Source organism: Carassius carassius, chromosome 37 (assembly GCF_963082965.1).
Source record: "Carassius carassius chromosome 37, fCarCar2.1, whole genome shotgun sequence".
NCBI classification, from domain to species: Eukaryota; Metazoa; Chordata; class Actinopteri; order Cypriniformes; family Cyprinidae; genus Carassius; species Carassius carassius.
The window spans coordinates 9,000,297-9,021,751 of NC_081791.1; the positions used below are offsets into that span (position 1 = coordinate 9,000,297).

At 37.0% G+C, this 21,455-nt stretch overlaps 1 protein-coding gene across 1 annotated transcript in view; it reads left to right on the top strand.

Moving 5' to 3' along the window:
• The first annotated feature begins 1,211 nt into the window (after positions 1-1,211).
• The window catches only part of LOC132117948 (zinc finger protein 512B-like), a 75,362-nt gene continuing 55,118 nt past the window's right edge, over positions 1,212-21,455 (top strand). Inside the window, exons 1-2 of the mRNA XM_059527337.1 lie at positions 1,212-2,169; positions 5,115-5,240. Coding sequence (XP_059383320.1) covers positions 5,117-5,240 — 124 coding nt within the window. The 5' untranslated portion in view covers positions 1,212-2,169; positions 5,115-5,116. The remainder of the gene's footprint in view (positions 2,170-5,114; positions 5,241-21,455) is intronic.

A 21,455-nucleotide genomic window follows, 5' to 3' on the forward strand; every position in this document is an offset into this window, starting at 1 on the left:
TATTACCACAGGGTTTTGGGAACGTGTCCAGATGACACGAACTACCCATTATATAAGAGTACTTTGTAACTCTGAGAGTAGCTTGGCCTTCACCAGTCACTAACACAGAGGCTGGAGTGCTGTTTATGGCCTCTGGTAGACATACGAGTTTCTGTAGCCGACTATAGACTGCTGTGGAGAATGACTGATATATTAATAACATACAAAACTTGTCATCTTCCAAGAAAAAGATTTATATTTCATGTGCACTATTAAAGTCATGAGATTGATAGTTTGAGGGACAGGCCTGCGTGTTAAGTGCTCGTCACCTGTTATCATCCGTCATAAACTCATCCTGCTGTCACATAATCCTGCACTATACTGCGGACTAGTGCACACTTTTATCAGAATGACTCGTATATGAGAGAAGAAAGAGTAAGGATGTGAAACGCTTTTGGAAAATAAGATAATGCTCATAAATAACTAATGCTCTAAAATAGATAGGATATGTAAACAAGTCCGAGAGCTTTTCTGCTAAATTAGGGTTTCATTCGTTGAGTGTTGATTTATTTTTACTTTCTGAGGCTACTTTTGGGCAAATACGGCATTTACAGACAATATAAAACGGGATTTGGTTTTGGGCTACCACTTTTTCCACATTTGGAGTCTCAGTAACATCCTGAGAAACGCAGTCATTTGCCTCCCCCTCCTGGTGAACGCAGTAATGGTGTGAAGAGACACAAAACAATGGGTTAAAGTCTCTATTAAGCCCTGTGACGTAGGTGTGGAAAGCGAGACCTCAGTTTTTAGAAAACATCAAAATCATTAATTTGCATTGCAAATGCCATTTTGACGGAGTTTTGAGAGACACTCTGAGAAAAGTCGTGAACTGCTCCAGTTGTTAAATGGCATTATAATTTTTAAAACGTTTAAAATTTCACAAACTAATTGTGAACAGAAATAAAATATATGCATAGCAAGTACAGAAACAAATAAAAACAAAACTTAATAGCTATTTACAGGGATATGACATCATGTTCACTTCTGTCTTCCGGAAAGCAAAATTAAGATAATAACTAGTTAAAATCCACATGATATATATATATATATATATATATATATATATATATATATATATATATATATATATATATATATATATATATATATATATCTCGAAAAGAAGACGACGTCATAATGAATAGCCTCAGATTATTAACTTGCCCCAAAAACTAAGCAATCTTTTCTTCCAACCTAAGAGTCACATATGTCATTATAATGTTGGGAAGCTTCTCATATGATGCGTCCGCTAAAGCTACATCGTTTTCGTCATAAGCGAGCGGCATGACGTCAAGCCGCATCAAACGCTTACATTCAGACAGGGGCTTTATTATGCAGGAATTCCAAAATGATTGGCCTGATATCAAAATGAGTGATCATAAATAATAACGCGAGAGTTTGCAAGTTGCCTGCCGACTGTAGTCACAACTGTCAAAGGCAGCGGCGGATATACGCGCGCGACCCAGCACCCATACTGTTACTGTACACGCTCGTGGAGATAATATCCCTATCAAACAAATACACCGCATTATCCCGAGGTAAGAACCGGAATCGCGCGATGCTGTGCCTTCCCCTCCGCTCTCCGTCGCGTTTACTTCTTCCAGCCTCGATTACTGCACTAAACATATCCCCGTGCCTCCTTTAGCAACAGCGAGAAGGGTTTTTTTTTTTTTTTACTCCTCCTTCGTATTAAAGTCGCCATTTTGCTTCACTGCCTATGAAAGCTTCTTGTATTTTCATATTTTTTGGCGGCGTTTCTACGTTTTTGTGCGCGTGCTTTTGAGTTGGATTTTAATGCAAGAGCTCGTGGATTACATATTAATGAAGAGGTGCTCCGGGTGCAGTCTGGAAACACGGTGAAAGTGTTCGGCTTGAGGGCATTTGCATCAGCTTGCCCTTTTTTCTTCCTTTCTCCTTCTTCTTCTTCATCCTCCTCCTCCGCGGACACGCGCAGCGGGGGCCCTGAGTGTGGCTACCGGCCGTGACGCCCGTCTGTCCGCGACCCCCCGCGCGTCAGGTGCGTTTGCCATGTAAAGTCAAGCGGCGCGACGCGAGAGAAAAGGCTACAGCCTGACCCCACGTGGGTGACCCGCTCACCCGCTCACCCGTCAGTGTTGGGTGGCTTTCCAGGTAGGTGTGGCCTTCGAGAAATCGATTATCTGTCAATACTGCCAATAAAGACACAAGCTCGCCGGACTTTGCGAAGCGGCGTGGTTTAACGCGTTACGAGGTGTTAAGGCTTTTTGGGGGAATGAAATATAGAAGAAGAATATTATATATAAAATATTATATATATAATATTATGTTACATGATACAAACACTCACTCACTGTTTGAGCACTTAAAAAGACTTATGTGGGTCATTCTCACTGTACAGTAGCAGGCCTACATTTCCATATGTATGTTCTACCATATTGGGTTATTAAAAGTTTGTTGAAATGTTGAATATGACAATCAGATATTAGTTTACTGTGGGGTGAAAATTATGTAAGACATTCATTTTGCGTTGTTGCAATTTTGGGAATAGTGTTTTAATGAAGAATCAATATATATATTTACTGTTCCCTCAATATCACTTCCCCTCATGTTAGTCTGTGGTGAAATCTTTAACCTGAAAATGACTTTCAAAACGAGTTCCCTATGACATCATCTGCCAGGAATTGTCATCATTGTGGTATTGCTATGTTCCACTCAAAAAAATGCCATCCTGTTTGATAAAATTAATATTAAAAAAAGTTGTAAAAATATCAGCGCGAACTTCAAAGTGACTTAATAAATGTAAGCTAATTCAGTTCCTCATTGAGAAATGATTAACTAAAGCTCTTGATTTCCATTGTTGTAAGTAACAATTCTATTTCATTTTCTTGTTATTTTGTAAATAATGACATTAGGATTAATATTGCTGAAGTCAAGTGTTTGATTCTGATCAGAGCATTTTAGATAGTTTGTTATAATATAATAATAACAAAAAAATAGGAGTACTTGCCTAAATTACAAATTAAGCATATTTATTCTCCAGAAGTTATAGTTTTGATACAGTAGGTGCTGCATAGCAGGAATGAGCCTTGTGTGTTTCTCTGATTGTGTAGGCACACTTCCATCCACAGCCTTTCTGAAGTGTGTGACACATTTCCCAAATACCATAGCACTTAGTCCTACCAGGTGCTTTTCCTATTACCTTATTGCTCTTTTCTTTTTTGGAATAAACTTCTTGCTCACAAATGGGCTTCAGTCTCTGGGCCATAAATAATTTGGTGTAATGATCTTCAGCACTTGATGAGCTATCTATATCTATTCTTTGTGTTTTAGGTGATGGGAGTGGGCTCTGTGATCTGCTGATGCACAATGCGGGCCTGTTTTGTGGTTTAATAGCACAGCTGTGAGCAGTTGTTTTGGTTGGCATTTTAAAAGGGAATGGTTGTCACATACAGTATGCTGTGATGATCAGAGGGGTTACAGCTTGATTTCACATCTCTTTCAGACGTGCTGTATATGTGTGTGTCAGTACATGTACAGTAGCTTTTTTAACTTTTAATCTTATGAAAGTTTTCATGATCTAAACTTGCCCTAAGTATTGCGTAAAGTAAACCCTTTCAATTAGCACTCACTGGAAATGTACTTGCGCCAGTGAGACATTCCCACTGTGTTCATTAGATGAAACGTTTATCTGTGGTGTTCATAAAATCTTCTTTGACATGATGTGATAAATCATACAGCCATATGCCCGGCCACTGTTCAGCAAATAATAGAACAGTGAATTAATGTCGGTTTTTAAAAGACACAAATTAGTGACCCATTAGGCCAAACCTAATTAAGAAGTGAACTGACATTGATTTGAGTTAATAAGAAAGTATGATCACATTGTAATCAGTGCTGTTTATTTTAATTAGTCAGTCATTGTCAGGCTTCATTCATTGCAGTAAACTGCCCATTTCCCTTCTGGATTGATGACTGTGAGAAAAAAAAGAAAAGAAAAAAACATTCAGCCAGAGTTTTAAATTGATTAATTAATTTATTATTATTATTGTTATTATTATGTGCATTAAGTTAAAATTAAAATGATCAGATGTGTAGTAAATAAAAAAATACACACAAGTAATCATAAGGAATGACTATATGGACAGACGGACGGAGGGATGGACAGACAGATAGATACTGTAGATAGATAGACAGATGGACAGACAGATGTATAGACAGATAGACGGATGGATGGATGGATGGATGGACGGACAGATAGATAGACAGACAGACAGACAGATACACAGATAGATGAATAGATAGATAGATAGATAGATAGATAGATAGATAGATAGATAGATAGATAGACAGACAGACAGATACACAGATAGATAAATAGATAGATAGATAGATAGATAGATAGATAGATAGATAGATAGATAGATAGATAGATAGATAGATAGATAGACGGACGGACGGACGGACAGACAGACAGACAGACAGACAGATAGATAGATAGATAAATACAGTAGATAGATAGATAGATAGATAGATAGATAGATAGATAGATAGATAGATAGATAGATAGATAGATAGATAGATAGATAGATAGATAGATAGATAGACGGACGGACGGACGGACAGACAGATAGATAGACAGATAGATAGATAGATAAATACAGTAGATAGATAGATAGATAGATAGATAGATAAATACAGTAGATAGATAGATAGATAGATAGATAGATAGACAGATAGATAGATAGATAAATACAGTAGATAGATAGATAGATAGATAGATAGATAAATACAGTAGATAGATAGATAGATAGATAGATAGATAGATAGATAGATAGATAGATAGATAGATAGATAGATAGATAGATAGATAGATAGATAGATAGATAGATAGATAGATAGATAGATAGATAGATAGATAGATAGATAGACAGACAGACAGACAGACAGACAGACGGACGGACAGACAGACAGATAGACAGGTGTCTGTAATCCCGATTCAGTAACATTCTGATACAGTCAAAGCATCTTTGGATTTAAGTTGTTTCCGTGCAGATAATGCATTTTCCTTTGGCCTGATCTATTTGTGTCCTAAACAGGCATGGACACCTCCAGCGGTGCCCGGGTGGTGAAGCCTTCCTCGGGCTTGTCAAAGGGGCGCACTGCCAAACAGGCCCACCCCGCAGAGATGGCCCGAATGGGCAGCACTGAAAACGACAATCACAGTAAGAACGCAAGCTGCTTGCTTGGGTTTAAAAATACATTAAAGATTTTCAACTAACACATACAGGGCATGTAAAATGTTAACAGATAATTGGTTTATGTTGGTGGCATTTACCAAAAATTGTTGTTTACATGGTAGGCATATTAAAAATGAATAAAGAACTTTGTAGAATTGTTGACATCATTTCAGACTTTTGTTTACACAGTCTGTGGAGTACATTTGTACATTAAAATAGCTGAGCTGCAACTGTACACTTGCTTCAACCTGTTTGACGTCTCCGAGGTTTTGACAAGCGATTTCACACTTGTGTGCTTAAGAGAGGAAATAACGGCTGCCTTATTATGGTGAAAGGTGTTTTTACAGATGAAGTCCTTCGACTGGTAGTGTGGTTGTTTTTAATGTCAGTGAAATACATACAATATGCCTGCATGGCTGAACTTTAGTCCTGTACACATGTTCAGTGCTGGAGTAAGACTGAATATTGTGTCATTTCCTCTGCAAGAAACGGATTGAACAAAACCATTTAAATGGACAAGTGGATTGGAAAGAAATTGTTAAAGGGAGAAATTATGCAGTATAGCACTGATAACAGTTGCTATAATCTCATTGTCATTGATAAGATAGACATTACTCTGGGTCAGTGTTAGTAGGGCAGCAATGAACAGTGACTAAATCAACAATTATTTCAATGATTATTACTCGCCTTTAGAGTTAGAAAAGTCTCTCTTTTTTAACTGCTAGATGTTCAATGGCAGTACTGGCAGTATTTTTTTTTTATCAATTATTTCTGAAAAATAAATAAAATAAATAAATAAAATATACAATTAAGTTAATTGCAACCAAACCTACATTTAGGAAACCAAAGTACCACTACCTTTTATTATCCGAGTTTCTGTCCACATATTTTTTAGTAAATTTGGGGATATTGGATGAAAAATTGGGGATGCTGGATAGATTTCAAAATGTCCAAATATGCATAAAAAACTACATGGAAACTCTTAAACTTCCCAAGCTATGAACACATTTACTGAATAAATACGTGCTTCAAAGAATGTCTGACTGAAAGCAAATTACTCTGTTCATTCTGAAAGGCCAGAATTTCTTGAGACAGTACTTTGGCCATTTTTAACAAAGAAATTGTGTAACACTTCAGTATAGATTCTCACTATTAACTACTTGCATATTAGCTTGCCTATTATTGACATATTGGCTTTTTATTATTACTTATAAAGCACATATTCTGCATGACCATATTCTACATTGCTAATACTACAGAACCCAATACTTAAACTGAACAACCATCTTATTAACTATTAATAAGCAGCAAATTAGGAGTTTATTGAGGTAAAAGTCATAAATGGTTTGTTAATAGTGATAATAGGACCTTAAAATAAAGTGTTACTAGCAGTGTTTTTTTATTGTTAATGTTGCCATCCTCAGTATTACTTTTTTTTATTTAGCCATAATTTATGTGTGGTAAAGTTATCTTTCAATTTCACATAATACATTGCATGAAAGAATTTATGTAAGATCATTGCATTACATGACCATACAAAGATGAATAATTTAAAACTGACATTTCCCACAAAATCTGATCCATCAGCTCAAATTATAAATACTGTAGTTATTATAAGCTTTCCATTGTGAATCGGGGTAAGGCAAGGACACAGTTTTGAATTTACAGTTTTTATGTACTCAGTAATTGTTTCTTGTTATTTTTTAACTGTTCAGCTGTTCATTAAAAAAACCTTCTGTAGTGCAAGAAAAGGCTCACTATGCAAAGCAAGTATCATAAAAAAGTATGCAAATACATTGACAGGACACATCATGCCACACATATTGTACTGTACAATGCAACATTATTGGCTCTAACATGTTCTTAAGAGTGTGTCTGGAGCTTCATCTGCAGTGTTATAACATTGAGATATCTATAACTCACATCCGGACCACCAATCTGATGCACAATTAGTGAAATGTCATAATTGAGTATGTGTACTGTATGTATTGCTGTTTAACGAGCGCTAGTGAGAAAACCAGCAATATTTCAGCATTCTGGTCCATTCACTCCACTACCGTCGCTCATTTCTGTTTTTTTTGGCAATTAAGTGCTTTGAAAGGGAATGAGAGGAAGTTCCATATTCATGTTTTTTTTCCGTCAGTATTAGGCCTGCATGGGCATTATTAATCACAAATTGAGGCTCTCTCTGGTACCCATAATTTGATAGGCTTTAATGAGAGACTTATGGTACTACAATTATGTAATTCAGAGGTTTAATTTAGTAAATGTAACATGTGCCAACTGTTGCACAGTTTTAGTAAGAAAGCTAAATTTGAACGAGAGCTTGTGTAGCTACTGCTTTGAACTTTAAAAAATCCCATAATTCTTTGCTCAGAGTTGAAGCGAAAGCAACCTGGCAGAGGTCTGGTGGAAAACAAACTTGGCGCTGATTCACAAATGAGCTGGGAGAAGGATATTTGTGCCGGGCCATGCTGTTTGAATTTTACTGCGGATTGTGAAGAGCATTTTATTGCTTTCACAGCGTCAGACCCGACTGTCTCTGCTGGAGAATATTTATCGCTGAGTTTGCAGCCCACTATATGCTGATGTCTCTCCTCGACTCAGACTGCATGTTCAAAAGCAGGTTCCTATGCATTCATTTAACACTTACTGGAATGGATGTCGGCTTTGTAGAACAAAAACCTGCCGTTAGTATTTCCACCAAGCGCTTGGGCATAACTGAATGCTGTCTATACACTATTAAGTGACACAGGGAATTGATGAAGTGGCTTAGGGAGTTAATTGATTAATTGACACACATTATATTCTTATAAAGGTTTTTATTGATGGCTCTTTCAAGGGAAGAGCATTAAGAGTGTGTTTTTCCTTGAGAATGATTTACATTATGGAAAAAGGAGATTTTCTGTTTATTTTCATATTCTTCTTGGCTTCCTATTTGTGGTATGTGGTTGTGGCTATTGCTTTTAACTTGTAAACAATGTGTATGGAAGGAATTCAGACATAAACAATAGCTTTCCTAGCTGCGGTTTTGATGTCCCAATGCCACCGATTAGTCAGTCGAACCCGAAACATTCAGTCCAGCCTCCCTGGGATGTGGGTTAACCCAAAGTGTCACTTGTGTGTGAAAGTGTGTACGTGTTTGTGCATGGCTTCTTCTGCCAAGGGTGCGAGACACTTGTCTGGTCTTAGATGTCTTGTCTGGCTGTTAGATGTCAGCAGCTGAATAGCACAGTTGCAGCTGTTTAGTTTTTTATGTCTGGAATGGGTTTATCTTACTTTCAAAGGGCTTTGTTTAACTCGTTTGTAGCATTACATTTTATTTTAGTCCATTTTGTAATTACAGAAGAACCAATATAAGGTTAGGCTTTAGGAGCCTAATTTTGCTTTGAATATTAATAGAAAGACCACATTAATAAAAAGTCACATTAGCTGTGACACTAAGGCTGCACGAGGCTGCTTGTCGATTATTCCCTTGAATTTATAATTGCGATTATTAATTACGTTTATCACAATTTACATTGAATGATTTTTTTATATCATTATCTGATGCAACTGCATGCCATATTTTTTTATATGAAAACAAGCTGAAAACATTAACTGAAAAACTTTGTGCTTTTCTATAGTATTAAGCCTCAACTGTCAAATATACACCGGATTGGTTTCTTCTTTAAATTATTAAAAAGTAAAAGTATTAATGGTATTACAATGTTATACCAAAATTAAAATAATGGGAAAAACCCTTAAGATAACAAGTAGAAAGAAAAAAACGCATTTAAGCACGCAGAAAAACATAAGTGGACTTTAAACGATTAATTGCCACTTTGAATGATTTGTAATTGTGGCATCTGTAATTGTAATTGCGATTTGAAATTTGATTAATTGTGCAGCCCTATGTGACACTGGTGAAATTGCAGTGGAGTAATAGTGTTGCTGGATGCACTGTATTTAGAGACCAACCAGATGGAGCCATTTATCTGTGAACATGATATATAATAACTGATAATCAATGGAAAAGTTTAAATACCTTAAAGCAATATTGGTTATAACAATTTTCACTCTCTCATAATACTTGATTCTAAATGGTCAGTCGTGATTTTCTGAAGTGTTGTTGCCCAGTAATCACATCAGTAGCAATGCCAAATAACATAGCATTCATCTGGGAACACATCTTTCCCATCTCTCATATCACACTGCCACACTCTCTCTAATTAAATTCAAACAGTTATTTGCCACATACACAATGTGTGGTGTCATGAGTCACAACCGCATTTAAATACAGGAGTGAATCCACTAAATTTTAATGTCGTGTTTGTAAGGAAGGCATTTTTAGTCTAGTCAAGTTTCATTCAACTAAAAGTCTGAGCATTTTAGTCTTAGTATTTTTGCCTAGTTTTGGTCTATGAAAACTGATGACTTTTAGTCTAGTTTTATTCAATGAAAATTGTATTTTAGTCTCTTTTTAGTAATGCAATTCTATTTAACCCAGTCAATATAGTACAAGTATCAAGCAGTATAGACGAAACCAAAATCTTCTTTTAGCCAAACCCATTTTTAACAAGGTTATTTTATTTTATTGTTATTACCTTATAGACTCAAGAATACATCCATTCCAGACACGGAAGACACACTGATTTGAATTTACAACATTTATTTTACCAACCAAACATGTAAGAAGTACACACATCGGTCCCTTTCTCTGTATCAGACTTAACTTTGTTTTGAGTGGGGCTTGAGGAAGTGACGTGGGTTGTGTCTGCGCAGTGCGACCTGATGCAGCCCCTGAACTGAGACATAGGAAACAGAAATACTGCAAAATAATAATAATAACATGCATGACTAAAAGAGACAAAATAACCTTATAACTTTTTGTTTCGTCTCACTTTGGTCAACGAAAATGAAGAGACATTTTAGCATAGTTTTTATTTTCTAAACCACATTTAGTCTCGTTTTATTCGTCAACGATATTGGATTTTGTTGACAAATGCAACACTACTTATGATAAAGTTACTAGAAAAGATTAGCTCCCATACTTTTTCTTTGCATTATATTTACAATAACTTTTTTCCTAGCATAAAGGCATAAAGATGATTAAATTTGAGCTTAAAACAAGAAAAAACTATTTGACGGGGTAAAAAAAATTATGAAATTATTATTTACAGTGTGTTCACTTTTTACAGTATGCATGAACTGTGCTGCCCATTAATAAATCCCTGTCATAGTTTCCCTCCCTTTCTTCTTCTCTATCTCTGAAACGATTTATCTCTGTCTCTCTCTTCTGTGGAAAGCTGAATGATCGCAGTGCTTGCTGAGGCTTTGGAAAGCTTTTGGCAACAGCTGTGTGCAGTTGGCCAGTGCAGCTGAAAGAGGTAGTAGGAACAAATAAGGTCATTCTTACTGACTGCTGTAATTGTAGTGAGCGCGGAGCAGACACGCTATTTGACGGTGTGTCTTAAGACCTTTTTGTGCAAGTGTAACATATGCCTCTGTATAATTGGCCTCTTTCCTGTCAGAGAGACTGGAAAAAACTATTACATACAGCATACAAAAGAATAGTTAAATTTTTTGGCTCAAGGTGACTGCAAATGACTGCGTTCGTTTAGCAAAAACATGCAAATTGAAAACATATCAGTCTGAAAGTTATTTTGTAACACTAGAATAACTTTATATTCAGTAATGCTTAACAGATCATTAGTTTGCTTGCATACAAGTAGTTACAAAAGTCTTGAAACTTTGAAAAAAAAAGTTTTGTCATAATGTTGTCATATCAGTACAGTTAGGCCTACTTAAAGCAAACTTTTCAAGAATTTAATATAGAAGTTTAGCATATATACTGTACTGTACACTACCATACAAAAGTTTCATTCATCAGCAACCAACAACGAACTGATCGGTTGAAAGAAACAACAGCCAAATCAAGCTGTGAAAATGAACCCTAATATACATGTCTGTAAAATCACCAACAACCTCCAGAAAGCTGTGCACAGAAGACTTTCACACAGAATTACAGAGGCTATACAGCAAGATGCAAACCTCTGATCAGCAAGTTTGCAAAAAAGCACAACTCTGAGCCAGTTTTGGAACAGAGTTTTATAGTCAGGTCATTGTAGACTTTAATGATGACTTGATGTATAATGGCAGTAGCAGAATGATTGCAGAAGTATACATAAACATCTTGGCTACCAATGTTCAAGAAAATGCCACCAGATTAACTGGGATTCTCTTCATATGGCATCAGGACTATGACCCAAAACACCCTGCCAGTCCAGTCAAGGAGTTTATCAGGGCAAATAAATGTAAAGTCTTTGATTGCCCAAATCAATATCCAGATTTAAATCTGATTGAACATTAATTTTACCATCTGAAGAGGAGACTAAAGGCAGAAACTCCCCAAAACAAGCAACAGTTGGAATTGGCTGCATTAAAGGCTGGGAAAAAGCTTTTCAATGGATGGGACCAAGAGTCTGGTGATGTCTATGGGTTGTAGACTCACTGCTCTGATTGCATGCAAGAGATCTGCAACTAAATAATAGCTTTTAATATTTTACACTTACGTTAAATTTAACTGTTCCAATACTTATGCTCACATCAAATAGTGGGATGAACTCTAAAAGTGCTGTCCTTTTTATTTGAGAAAACATGTATGTGTCGAATAATAAAATGAGACATTCTGTAGTTTTATCTCATGTTCATCTTTGTGTCTTGACTACACAGCAAACAAAGCAGTTTTGTCATTACTGTCCCAATACTTAAGGAAGGCACTGTGTACACAACAAACACACACACACACACACACACACACACACACACACACACACTTTTTACTGTTCTTAAGTAAAGAATTTGGGCACTTTCTGGTTGTTATACGCCCACTGGATCACATCCATATATTTTGTACATTAGACTCTAGTCGCCTAGTTCACAAATTTACAGGCTGCTCTTTTATTGGATGACGGTGTTGCTGGGGTGCTGATGCTGTCATGTGGCAGGTCACCGGAGACGCAGCTCATTTCTGACCCAATGCATCTCGTCCATCTGTTCAAAGCCTGAGCGCCGCCCATTCCACACCGTTACTGAAGTGAGCTGCTAGGTGTGAAAACAAACTGCATCACATGCAGAAAAAAACTTTTGAGTGTGTCTTTTTCAGCCTGGAATCTTTCCATTACTCTCTCTTATTAAAGCTTAACATGTAGGCTTAATATCACAGTACACCATGGAGTTGCATTTAAGGGTTAACAGTCCAGAATTGGTGCTTGCACCCTTTCAAAAGTGCTAGTGTCAAGTGTAGCTTTGCTGAGTGTTAAAATGGCTCAAACCTGGGGTTTAAAAGAGTGTGGATAATGATTTCTGTGCTTTTCTTTTGTGCCATAAAATGAATAGTCCCTTTATCCTGTCTTTATATAGTGTCAGACTGTTGGGGTTATGTCTTGATGACAGATGTGATAGTCCATCAAATACACATGATGATTTCCTTCTTTATCTGATAACCCATTATCCCTGAGCAACAGCGTATGATGAAAGAAATGTTTGGCAGATGAAGCCACTGGCCTAATTAGATATGGCATCATTTTATTTAAAGAGGAACCTACAATTTTATATTATCAGCAGAAAAAGGATGTTCTGAAATTGTTTTAGCAGCTTCTGAGGCTTATGATTCAGTCTGCTCCTAGATTAGTGTACAAGGGCAACATTTTCCTGGATCATTATCAGCAGCAGTGAATTATGGGATGCTGGGACTGCTGCAGACATTTGGCCCGGTGTCAGCAGATGATAGCAGGAGATTAGGCCTAGAACAAGCTCTGCAAGGCCAATGATGTGCCCTAGCTTTATGGAGAGTAGTTTAAATATCGATTCAACCCTTAAGAGTCAGTGCAGGGACCTTGAGTCAAGGGAAATGGATCCTACCATTTTTCTTTCCTTTTTGGTGACCCCCAAGCATTCGCGCGCACACACACACACACACACACACACACACACACACCACTCATCTCCACTCAGCCAGTCTCACTATCACTGCAGAAATCTGAATCCATTCAGAAATTCAGTTTACTCTGTTCTTTTACACTGGCTCAATATGATGTGAGTCATTTGGGGTTGGCTTGCAGCTTTGTAAAATACAGTACCACCTGCTGGGCTCTATTTATAATTTATAATTCATTTAACAGCAATTTTATACTTAATAAATGATATAACAGACGTTTACGTACATGGAATATTTGTTTAAACAAATATCAAATGAAATAGTTGTGAAGCAATACAAACTTCCCACATGGAGCTCAATGTGGTTAAATAACTTTTGATTTTGTTTGCCCAGAATTAAAGACCACTTGCAATCAAAATTGGAGTTTAATGTTTATCAAATGTAGTTAATACTTCAGGAAAAGGGAATATTAATGCAGCATTCACACTTTTATTTACAACCAAAAATAGAGATCAAACAATGAAGGATATATTCACACAGCTGGAAGAGAAACTAACAAGGGGCAGCCAAACACAATTAGTAAACCAATGAGTAACTATGGAAATAAAGTAGTGAATAGAATATATGGAAACACAATAAACTGAAACTAAGTCTAGACATTAAATAATTACTGTATGCCATAATTAATAATGTGTGTGTGTGTCAGTTTTACTATAATATTGCATATAATTTTTGTTAAATCTGGTCCCTCATCTGTGGTTGAGAGTAAAATTTTGTCTGAGCGACTGCTTCTGAGTGCTGTCAGAGGGGGTGTGCACGTGAAGACAGTGCTCAAATAGCACAGGAGTATTGAACTGAGTTATTTGAGCCGCTTTATAGGCCTTGAACAGTTAAATACACACCTTCGGTCCTCATAAACACAGTAGGTCTTAAGTGCAAGCAAACAGCTGAGTAAGAAAACACGTGTAACAGTATATTGGATCCAGGCAGCCCTTAAAGTGACAGTCTAATATCGCTGATGTCTGTCATACATGTTAATAAAACAACAAAAGACACAAAAATTATAATTTAGGCTAGTGTTATTTTTTTCTGATATTGACACAAGTGACAAGAATTATGACATTTTTATGGTATCAAAATTGATATCATAAAGACCTTATTAAAAGCAAGCTATGCTATAACTGTAAATACCATATATCTATATTGTGACATATATCGATACCATCTAATAAAATTACTCATGTCGTGATTTTGGTCATATTGCACACCTCTAATCCGAGCAAGCATGTATCATACCGCACTGCATATGACATGCAGACAAAAATATATTTATGTTGACCAAGAATTAATTTCCCCAAATTAAGAATACATTCCAACATTCATTATCTCATTTTAGTTAAATCATCGCTACAAATCAAGAATCTTCCCATGACTTAATTCATTAGTAAATTGTACTAATTTGTTCCTTTGTTTTATTTTAATTATAATGAGGCCACAAACAAGTGAATGAATACAACATAGCCATGATTTACTAAATCAAGGGAACAAATTCTTAGTTTATGATTGAACTAAAACGAGGGATTGAATTAATCTTGTTTGAATGAATTTGTAATTCGTGGCAATGATATATATACATATATTTTTCTCACATCACGTGCGGGGCTCCACAATATCGTATCTGCAGCTATGGTTTGAATTTGGTTTTGGCTCTCTCTTTCCATTACTGACTCTTTGTTTTTGACAATGGATGGAAAGTGGCCGAGGGTTGCTGTTTAGAAGTCACACAAAGTAGCTGGCCCTTGTTTTTATATTTACGGATATCACATAAATACACAGAAAAGAGTAACATAACCCTGCTATTCCAAGAATTCCGACCAGACAGACTAAACCATAAACCATATGGTAGACATACCATAGTGAATCAGAATAAGACAAGTATATATATTAAGAAAATCAATGACGCAATTTTCTGTAGTGCAGATTTAACATAATTACATATTAGTTCATGATAATGTACATTCATTCATTTTATTTAAATAATTCGAAAACCTTTGATCTCTTTGGTTGCTCACATCATTGAGATTTGAACTCTTGTTAAAGTTCAGTTTAGTTCAAACCATGTTGCAGTTTAAAAACTCGGTATTTGGCACTTAATTTAATTTTAATTTTAGGAATGGGTTCATTTTTGGCCTTGAGGATTGTAAATAAGGATGAATTGTACAAGTTTAATGTTTGAACAGACATTATCTATCCATCAGGTGTAAACCAGTGTCTTCTAGATGAAGGCTCTTCTCTATTTCGGATTTGTCTCAAATTAGCTGTGAGCTGTGATGGGAGTAAAAGAAGGGACGAAGAACTGACAGTAAACCCAAGTTTACATTAGTTATCATATAAGAATAGTTCAGTATCTCTTAGAACAGAGTGAAATATCTCTTGAAGTATAAGTTATTTTCAGAGTGTGTCAGTAAAGTTAATGTTACTGTAGCCATCTATAATGTCATTTCACAATGCAATAGCAGTTCTACATTTAAACATTATAAGCCTGTCATGAAATATATTTAGTTTTGCTAATTACAGTTATAGTCATAAAATATTATAATTGAGCAAAGACATGCTAGTACTTGAGGTTTTTTTTTTTTTTAGGCAAAATTCAATAGTCCTGTTGACACTAATGAGCTGCATTTCACATTAAAGGTGAGCAACGTTTTATGTTTTGTTACTTTATTAGTCTCATTTTCTCTTTGCTCTAAATTATATGCTTAGTACATTTGTCTTTTCCCACCACATAAATTCACCAGAAGAAAAATTATTTCTCCTTCATTTGTATAAGACGTGCAATGCATAAAAGAGCAATACAAAACCATTTTCAATTGAATCTATCATCAATAACTCTTAAAGTGTATTACAAGGTTCATGGGTTGTAACATCTAAGTGGAGCTTTCCAATATAAAAAGCACTCTGAGAGAGCACGCTTGACAAAAATCTGCTTAGAAGTTCACAAATCGTTATGTAACTGTAAACAATGTCCTTCTGAGAAGTTTATGCTGTCTTCTCATTGGTTTGAGTTCACTTTAGACATTTGGACATGAGCCACCAAGAGTAGAATCACTGGCTTTCTCCAATCATGTCGATTCATACAGCATTGCTTTTACCCTGTGTTTTCAAAGTATTTCTTTTACATAAAAAAACACTGTAACCTTTTCCACCTCAAGACCGCATTCTGTATATGTATGGAGAAATTACTGATGAGTACCGTAATTATTATATTTACCCACCTCTTGATGAAAAACTAATTTTGAGAAACTTTTTTTTTCATCTCTCTTATGTTTTTTTGTGCTGCCCTGACCCCTGTTCTCATCTGGGAATAGACCAAAGTATGAGGAAATGAACAATGAGTCTTGAACATTTAGAGAAAGTGGGAAATGAAGGGGGGGTCAGTGGGTCCATCTGTTGGTTTTGATACTGTACACCCTTAATGGCTTCAGCAGACCCTCTAGAGATTTTTGCTCAAACACTGTGCTGCATTAGTGTGTGTTTCCAGTTTTTAAGTTCACACGACGTCTAGTGTGGGCTTAAAACAAAGGACTTGGTGTCCTCAGTGATTTTCTGTGCCGCGGCTCTGCTGTCTGGAACGGGGTTCTCAGTCACATGATTTATTTGGTCCATCACACACTTCAGACTGTTGCTGTGTCTAAACAAATCCAAAGAACTTCAGAGCAACACAACCTTGTTTCTGCAAAGACATTCCACATGCTTTCTACAAACAGCGTCTGGTCTGATGTGTTTACGTTTAACGTGGCGTGAGAAAGTGACACAGAATCCCATCTGAGTGATCAAACTGAAAGAGATTTCCAGAAACGTGATTTGAATAGGATTTCAAACCACATATGAATGAAATGTAGTTTAAAACGGATTTCTAAAAATCATATGAGTTTTTTTTGCCGTTCACACTTGCTAAATATGTTTGGATTCCAATCAGGGGTCAGTTGCATAAACAGTGTAGACTAGTCTTAAAAAGTTAGTCATATAATTTAATTATTTTTCTCCAAGACTGGTCAAACCTTTTTTAATTCAGTTATGAAAAGGTAGATTGGTCTTATTTGTATTGGCAAAGTAAGACTGATTCCCTTTGGCAGCTGCTAGTTGGTAAGACTAGTTCTTAAGACACAGTCTTAACATGATGGCTTTATGCAGCTTAAGCAGCTGGCCCCAGATATGCACAAAATTTAGATTTGGACTGATTTTAAGGCTTAAACTTCTCAGGACAGTGGCCCTCCAGGAGCAGGATTGGACACTCCTAATTTATTTGATCAAACTAAAGAAAAAACAATAATATTGTAAAATATTATAACAGTTTAAAATAACTTTTCTATTTTCATTAATCATTCTAAAATGCTGATTTGCTACTCAAAAGCATTCCTATCAGTTTTAAAAACAGTCAATATTTTATTTTAAATAATAATCAAATTATGAAAAAAAATCCTTTCACTTGGTCAACGTAATGTGTCATTGCTGAATAAAAATATTTATTTATAAAAAAAAAAAAAAAACGTAACTATCTGAAATTTTTTAACTGTTTTGTATGTGCATTTTGTGCCATTCTGCCATTATTTATTTATGGCATTCTTTACTTAAAACTTATGAAATGTTTGAAAATATTGAATTATTATTGACACCACTTTAACATTACCATGTTATTTAATGAAAAATAACAAAAATTACTAAAGAGGCATTAGAATGGGTATTTAAAGATAGGCCTATTTTCAGAGATGTATGAAAAAACTGCTGATTGATTCTGATGGAACAGAACCACTTGAGAAGGTGGCGGAAAACTGTTAAGCCAGAAGATCAGAGGAGCTCTCTTGGAGAAAATACAAGTAGTTCACAGAGTTCAGGATTTGTGTGTTTGAATGTGGTGAAGGAGAATGGAGAAGGGATGAGAATGTGGAAAACAGTTTCTGTGGGTTTTAAGTGTTGATTCTGGAGTGGAAATACAATGTCTTGGCTGAGTAGCTGTCAGAGTAACATTCACAGAGAAGGGTGTGTTTTGTCTTCAGTTCTTCTGGGAAATTGATTTTCTTCCATCTTCTCTATGAAACACGTGTTTGCTGTGCTACTGCCAAAGTGTTGGATAGCCACAGGCTGGACAAAGGGTGTCAGGACAGCTTTGAGCTAATTGCTAATTAGAGCCACATGCAGTAAAATGAAGCCGTACTGAACACAAAAAAGCGTGTTAGTCAAACCCATTTAAAATATTTCAGAAATATAGAAGCTCATATTCAGCTCATTTGTTTAGGCAGACAATTACTGCTGCCCTAAGCGTCGCACACAAGAAATCTGTAGGAAGCCATGCAAAGTTAAAAGAGTTTAAACTTTTAGAAAACACATCGCAAATTTGTGGAGATTTATTCAACTTCACTGTGTCTCATATGTTTCTAAATGCAATCTTTGTGATTGGTGCTTCAACTTCACAGTTCACAAATAGCCTACATGATGCTGTTTTGTTCATGATTGTTTAAGCAATTTATGAAATGTTATTTGATTTATATATTTAATTTAGACGTTGTGCATGTTTTTTTTTTAATAATTTATCATTTATAATTTTATAATAATTATATGTTTTTTTGCTCATTGCATCCTCCTGTGATCTTGGGAGACTAGCCAAAGTTTCCTTAAGACTCATTTAATCTGCATATAAAGCGGAGATATTTGTTTAAATTTAATACGTTTTTTGACTGTTTAAACTAATAATTATTTATTGTCTTCATAAAATGGGTAAAAAATACAGTGATTACATTTAAAAATTTCTTTCTATTGCTCTTTGTTTTAAAAAGGTTATAAAAAATGTCAATAACTATCGATACCATACGATATGAAAAATTATATCGCTGATACATTTTTTAGCTATATTGCTTAACCCTACCAATACCTTATAAACACTTAAAGGAAAAGAGAACACATGATATACATTGAAGAATTGAAGAAGAAGAAGAAATGCTTGAAGAATTAACAGATAGGCGAGAGTTCATGAATAACTAATAAACAATTAATAAGTGCAGAAAGTGTGTTTAGACTTTGTCTGAAGAACAATGTTTACTTTAGGCTGTACAAATCTATAGCCTTTTACAGCATTCATCCCACTGTAATCATATCAGTTATGTTTTTAATACCTGATATCTTGCAACCAGCTCCTGTTGTTACTTTCATATGTAATTATAAATGCAGTTTGTATGCCTTATAGATTAATTATTTTACATATAAAGACCCATGAGAGGAGACCTACAAAGTGAGGAAGAGGGTGTAGGAGTGTGTGAGTGTGTGTGTGTGTGTGTGTGTGTGTGTGTGTGTGTGTGTGTGTGTGTGTGTGTGTGTGTGTGTGTGTGTGATGAAGTTGTTGCAGGCAAAGCACAGAGGAGAGTGGCCGGGTTATTTGAGATCATTATGCAGTTGGCAGCACTCGTTCTGACTCTACCCTCGCTCTCTCCCTCCCTCTGTTTCTCTCTCTCTCCCACTCCAATGAGGATGAAAATGAGCAGCGTGCAGCTGCAGCCAAAGACAGCTGGGAGGGTCTCACAAAAATTACAGCATACCCATCTGTGTGTATATGTGTGTGTGTGGTGTATGCGGTCATGAGCAGATTTTACCATTTTATAATTATGTACAATGTCTTTCCACAATAGTTGTTCTTGTGTCTTTGGGAATGTGTGTGTCACAGTGTCACACACACCTTTTGTTAGGCTTTTTAAGGGGTTGTTACTGGAGAACAGAGAGTGGTTTATTTGAGCAAAACAATGAGTGTTTGTGTGTGTGTTTAAAGAACTTGGACAGTTGGTATCTTTTTCTAAGAGGCATGTGGTAAGGCCTGTTTACACCAAGAATGAAAACTATAACAGTAACTGTATTAGCATCCATAAACGATAATGTTCTGTTTGTAATAAGTGTGTGCTGCAGTTCTGTCACCTGTCGATTTAACTGCTTGAGCTCTTAAAAGTCAGGTGGATTCTGATCTGCTGTCAAATGTTTTTATTGTTACCGTTTATCATTATTTCTGTGATGTGGACTGTAGCAAGTTCGTTTGGAGGAAAGGAAGAGGACAAAGGGGTCGGCTGGACTGCTGACGTATTTATTTAACAAATAAAATTAAAGTTCACAAACACCAACTGGTGAGCAGTCAGCAGTCCGTCTCTCTGTCCCTTGCTTCCGACTCTCCTGGCGTTTTATACTCTCTCCACGCCAATTACTAGAACAAGAAACAGGTGATGATAATTCTCGCCCAAACCACTCACTTACCGCTCGTCTCCTGATTCTCTCTCCCGCTGCAGACTTCGCTAAACCACGCCCCCCCTGCCACATACCCCCACCGCCCGACTCAGGCCGGGGCGCCATCCGGCCTGCAGCGCCCCCCCCCATTTCTGGAGAGGAAGTCGGCCACCGCCATCTGAACACCCGGCCTGTGGATCACCTTGAACTTAAAAGGCTGAAGAGCTAGATACCAACGAGTGATCCGCGCGTTGGTATCCTTCATGCGGTGGAGCCACTGCAGCGGAGCGTGGTCCAAACAGAGGGTGAACTCCCGTCCCAGGAGATAATAGCGGAGGGTGAGGACGGCCCATCTGATGGCAAGGCACTCTTTTTCGATGGTGCTGTACTTAGCCTCTCTCTTCGAGAGCTTCCGGCTAATGTACAGCACCGGCCGTTCCTCCCCCTCTATCTCCTGGGACAGGACTGCCCCCAGCCCCCTGTCCGACGCGTCTGTCTGCAACAGAAAAGGGAGAGAAAAATCAGGAGAGTGTAACAACGGCCCGCCACACAGAGCAGCCTTGACCTGAGTAAAGGCCTGCTGACACGGCTCCGTCCACTGGACCGTATCTGGCACCTCCTTTTTAGTGAGGTCAGTCAAAGGGCTGGTGAGGTCCGAATAATTAGGAATAAACCGTCTATAATATCCCGCCAGCCCCAAGAACTGCCTCACCTCCTTTTTGGTCTTGGGACGTGGGCAGGTCGCAATAGCGGCTGTCTTATCAATTTGGGGACGCACCTGCCCATGCCCCAAGTGGAAGCCCAGATACCTTACTTCCACCCGCCCAATCGCACACTTCTTTGGGTTGGCCGTGAGCCCCGCTCCCCTCAGCGACCTCAGGACAGCCCTCAGATGCTGCATATGCCGCTGTCAATCATTACTAAATATAATGATATCATCTAGGTAGGCAGCTGCATACGCAGCATGGGGCCGTAGGATCCTGTCCATGAAGCGCTGAAAGGTAGCTGGGGCCCCGAAC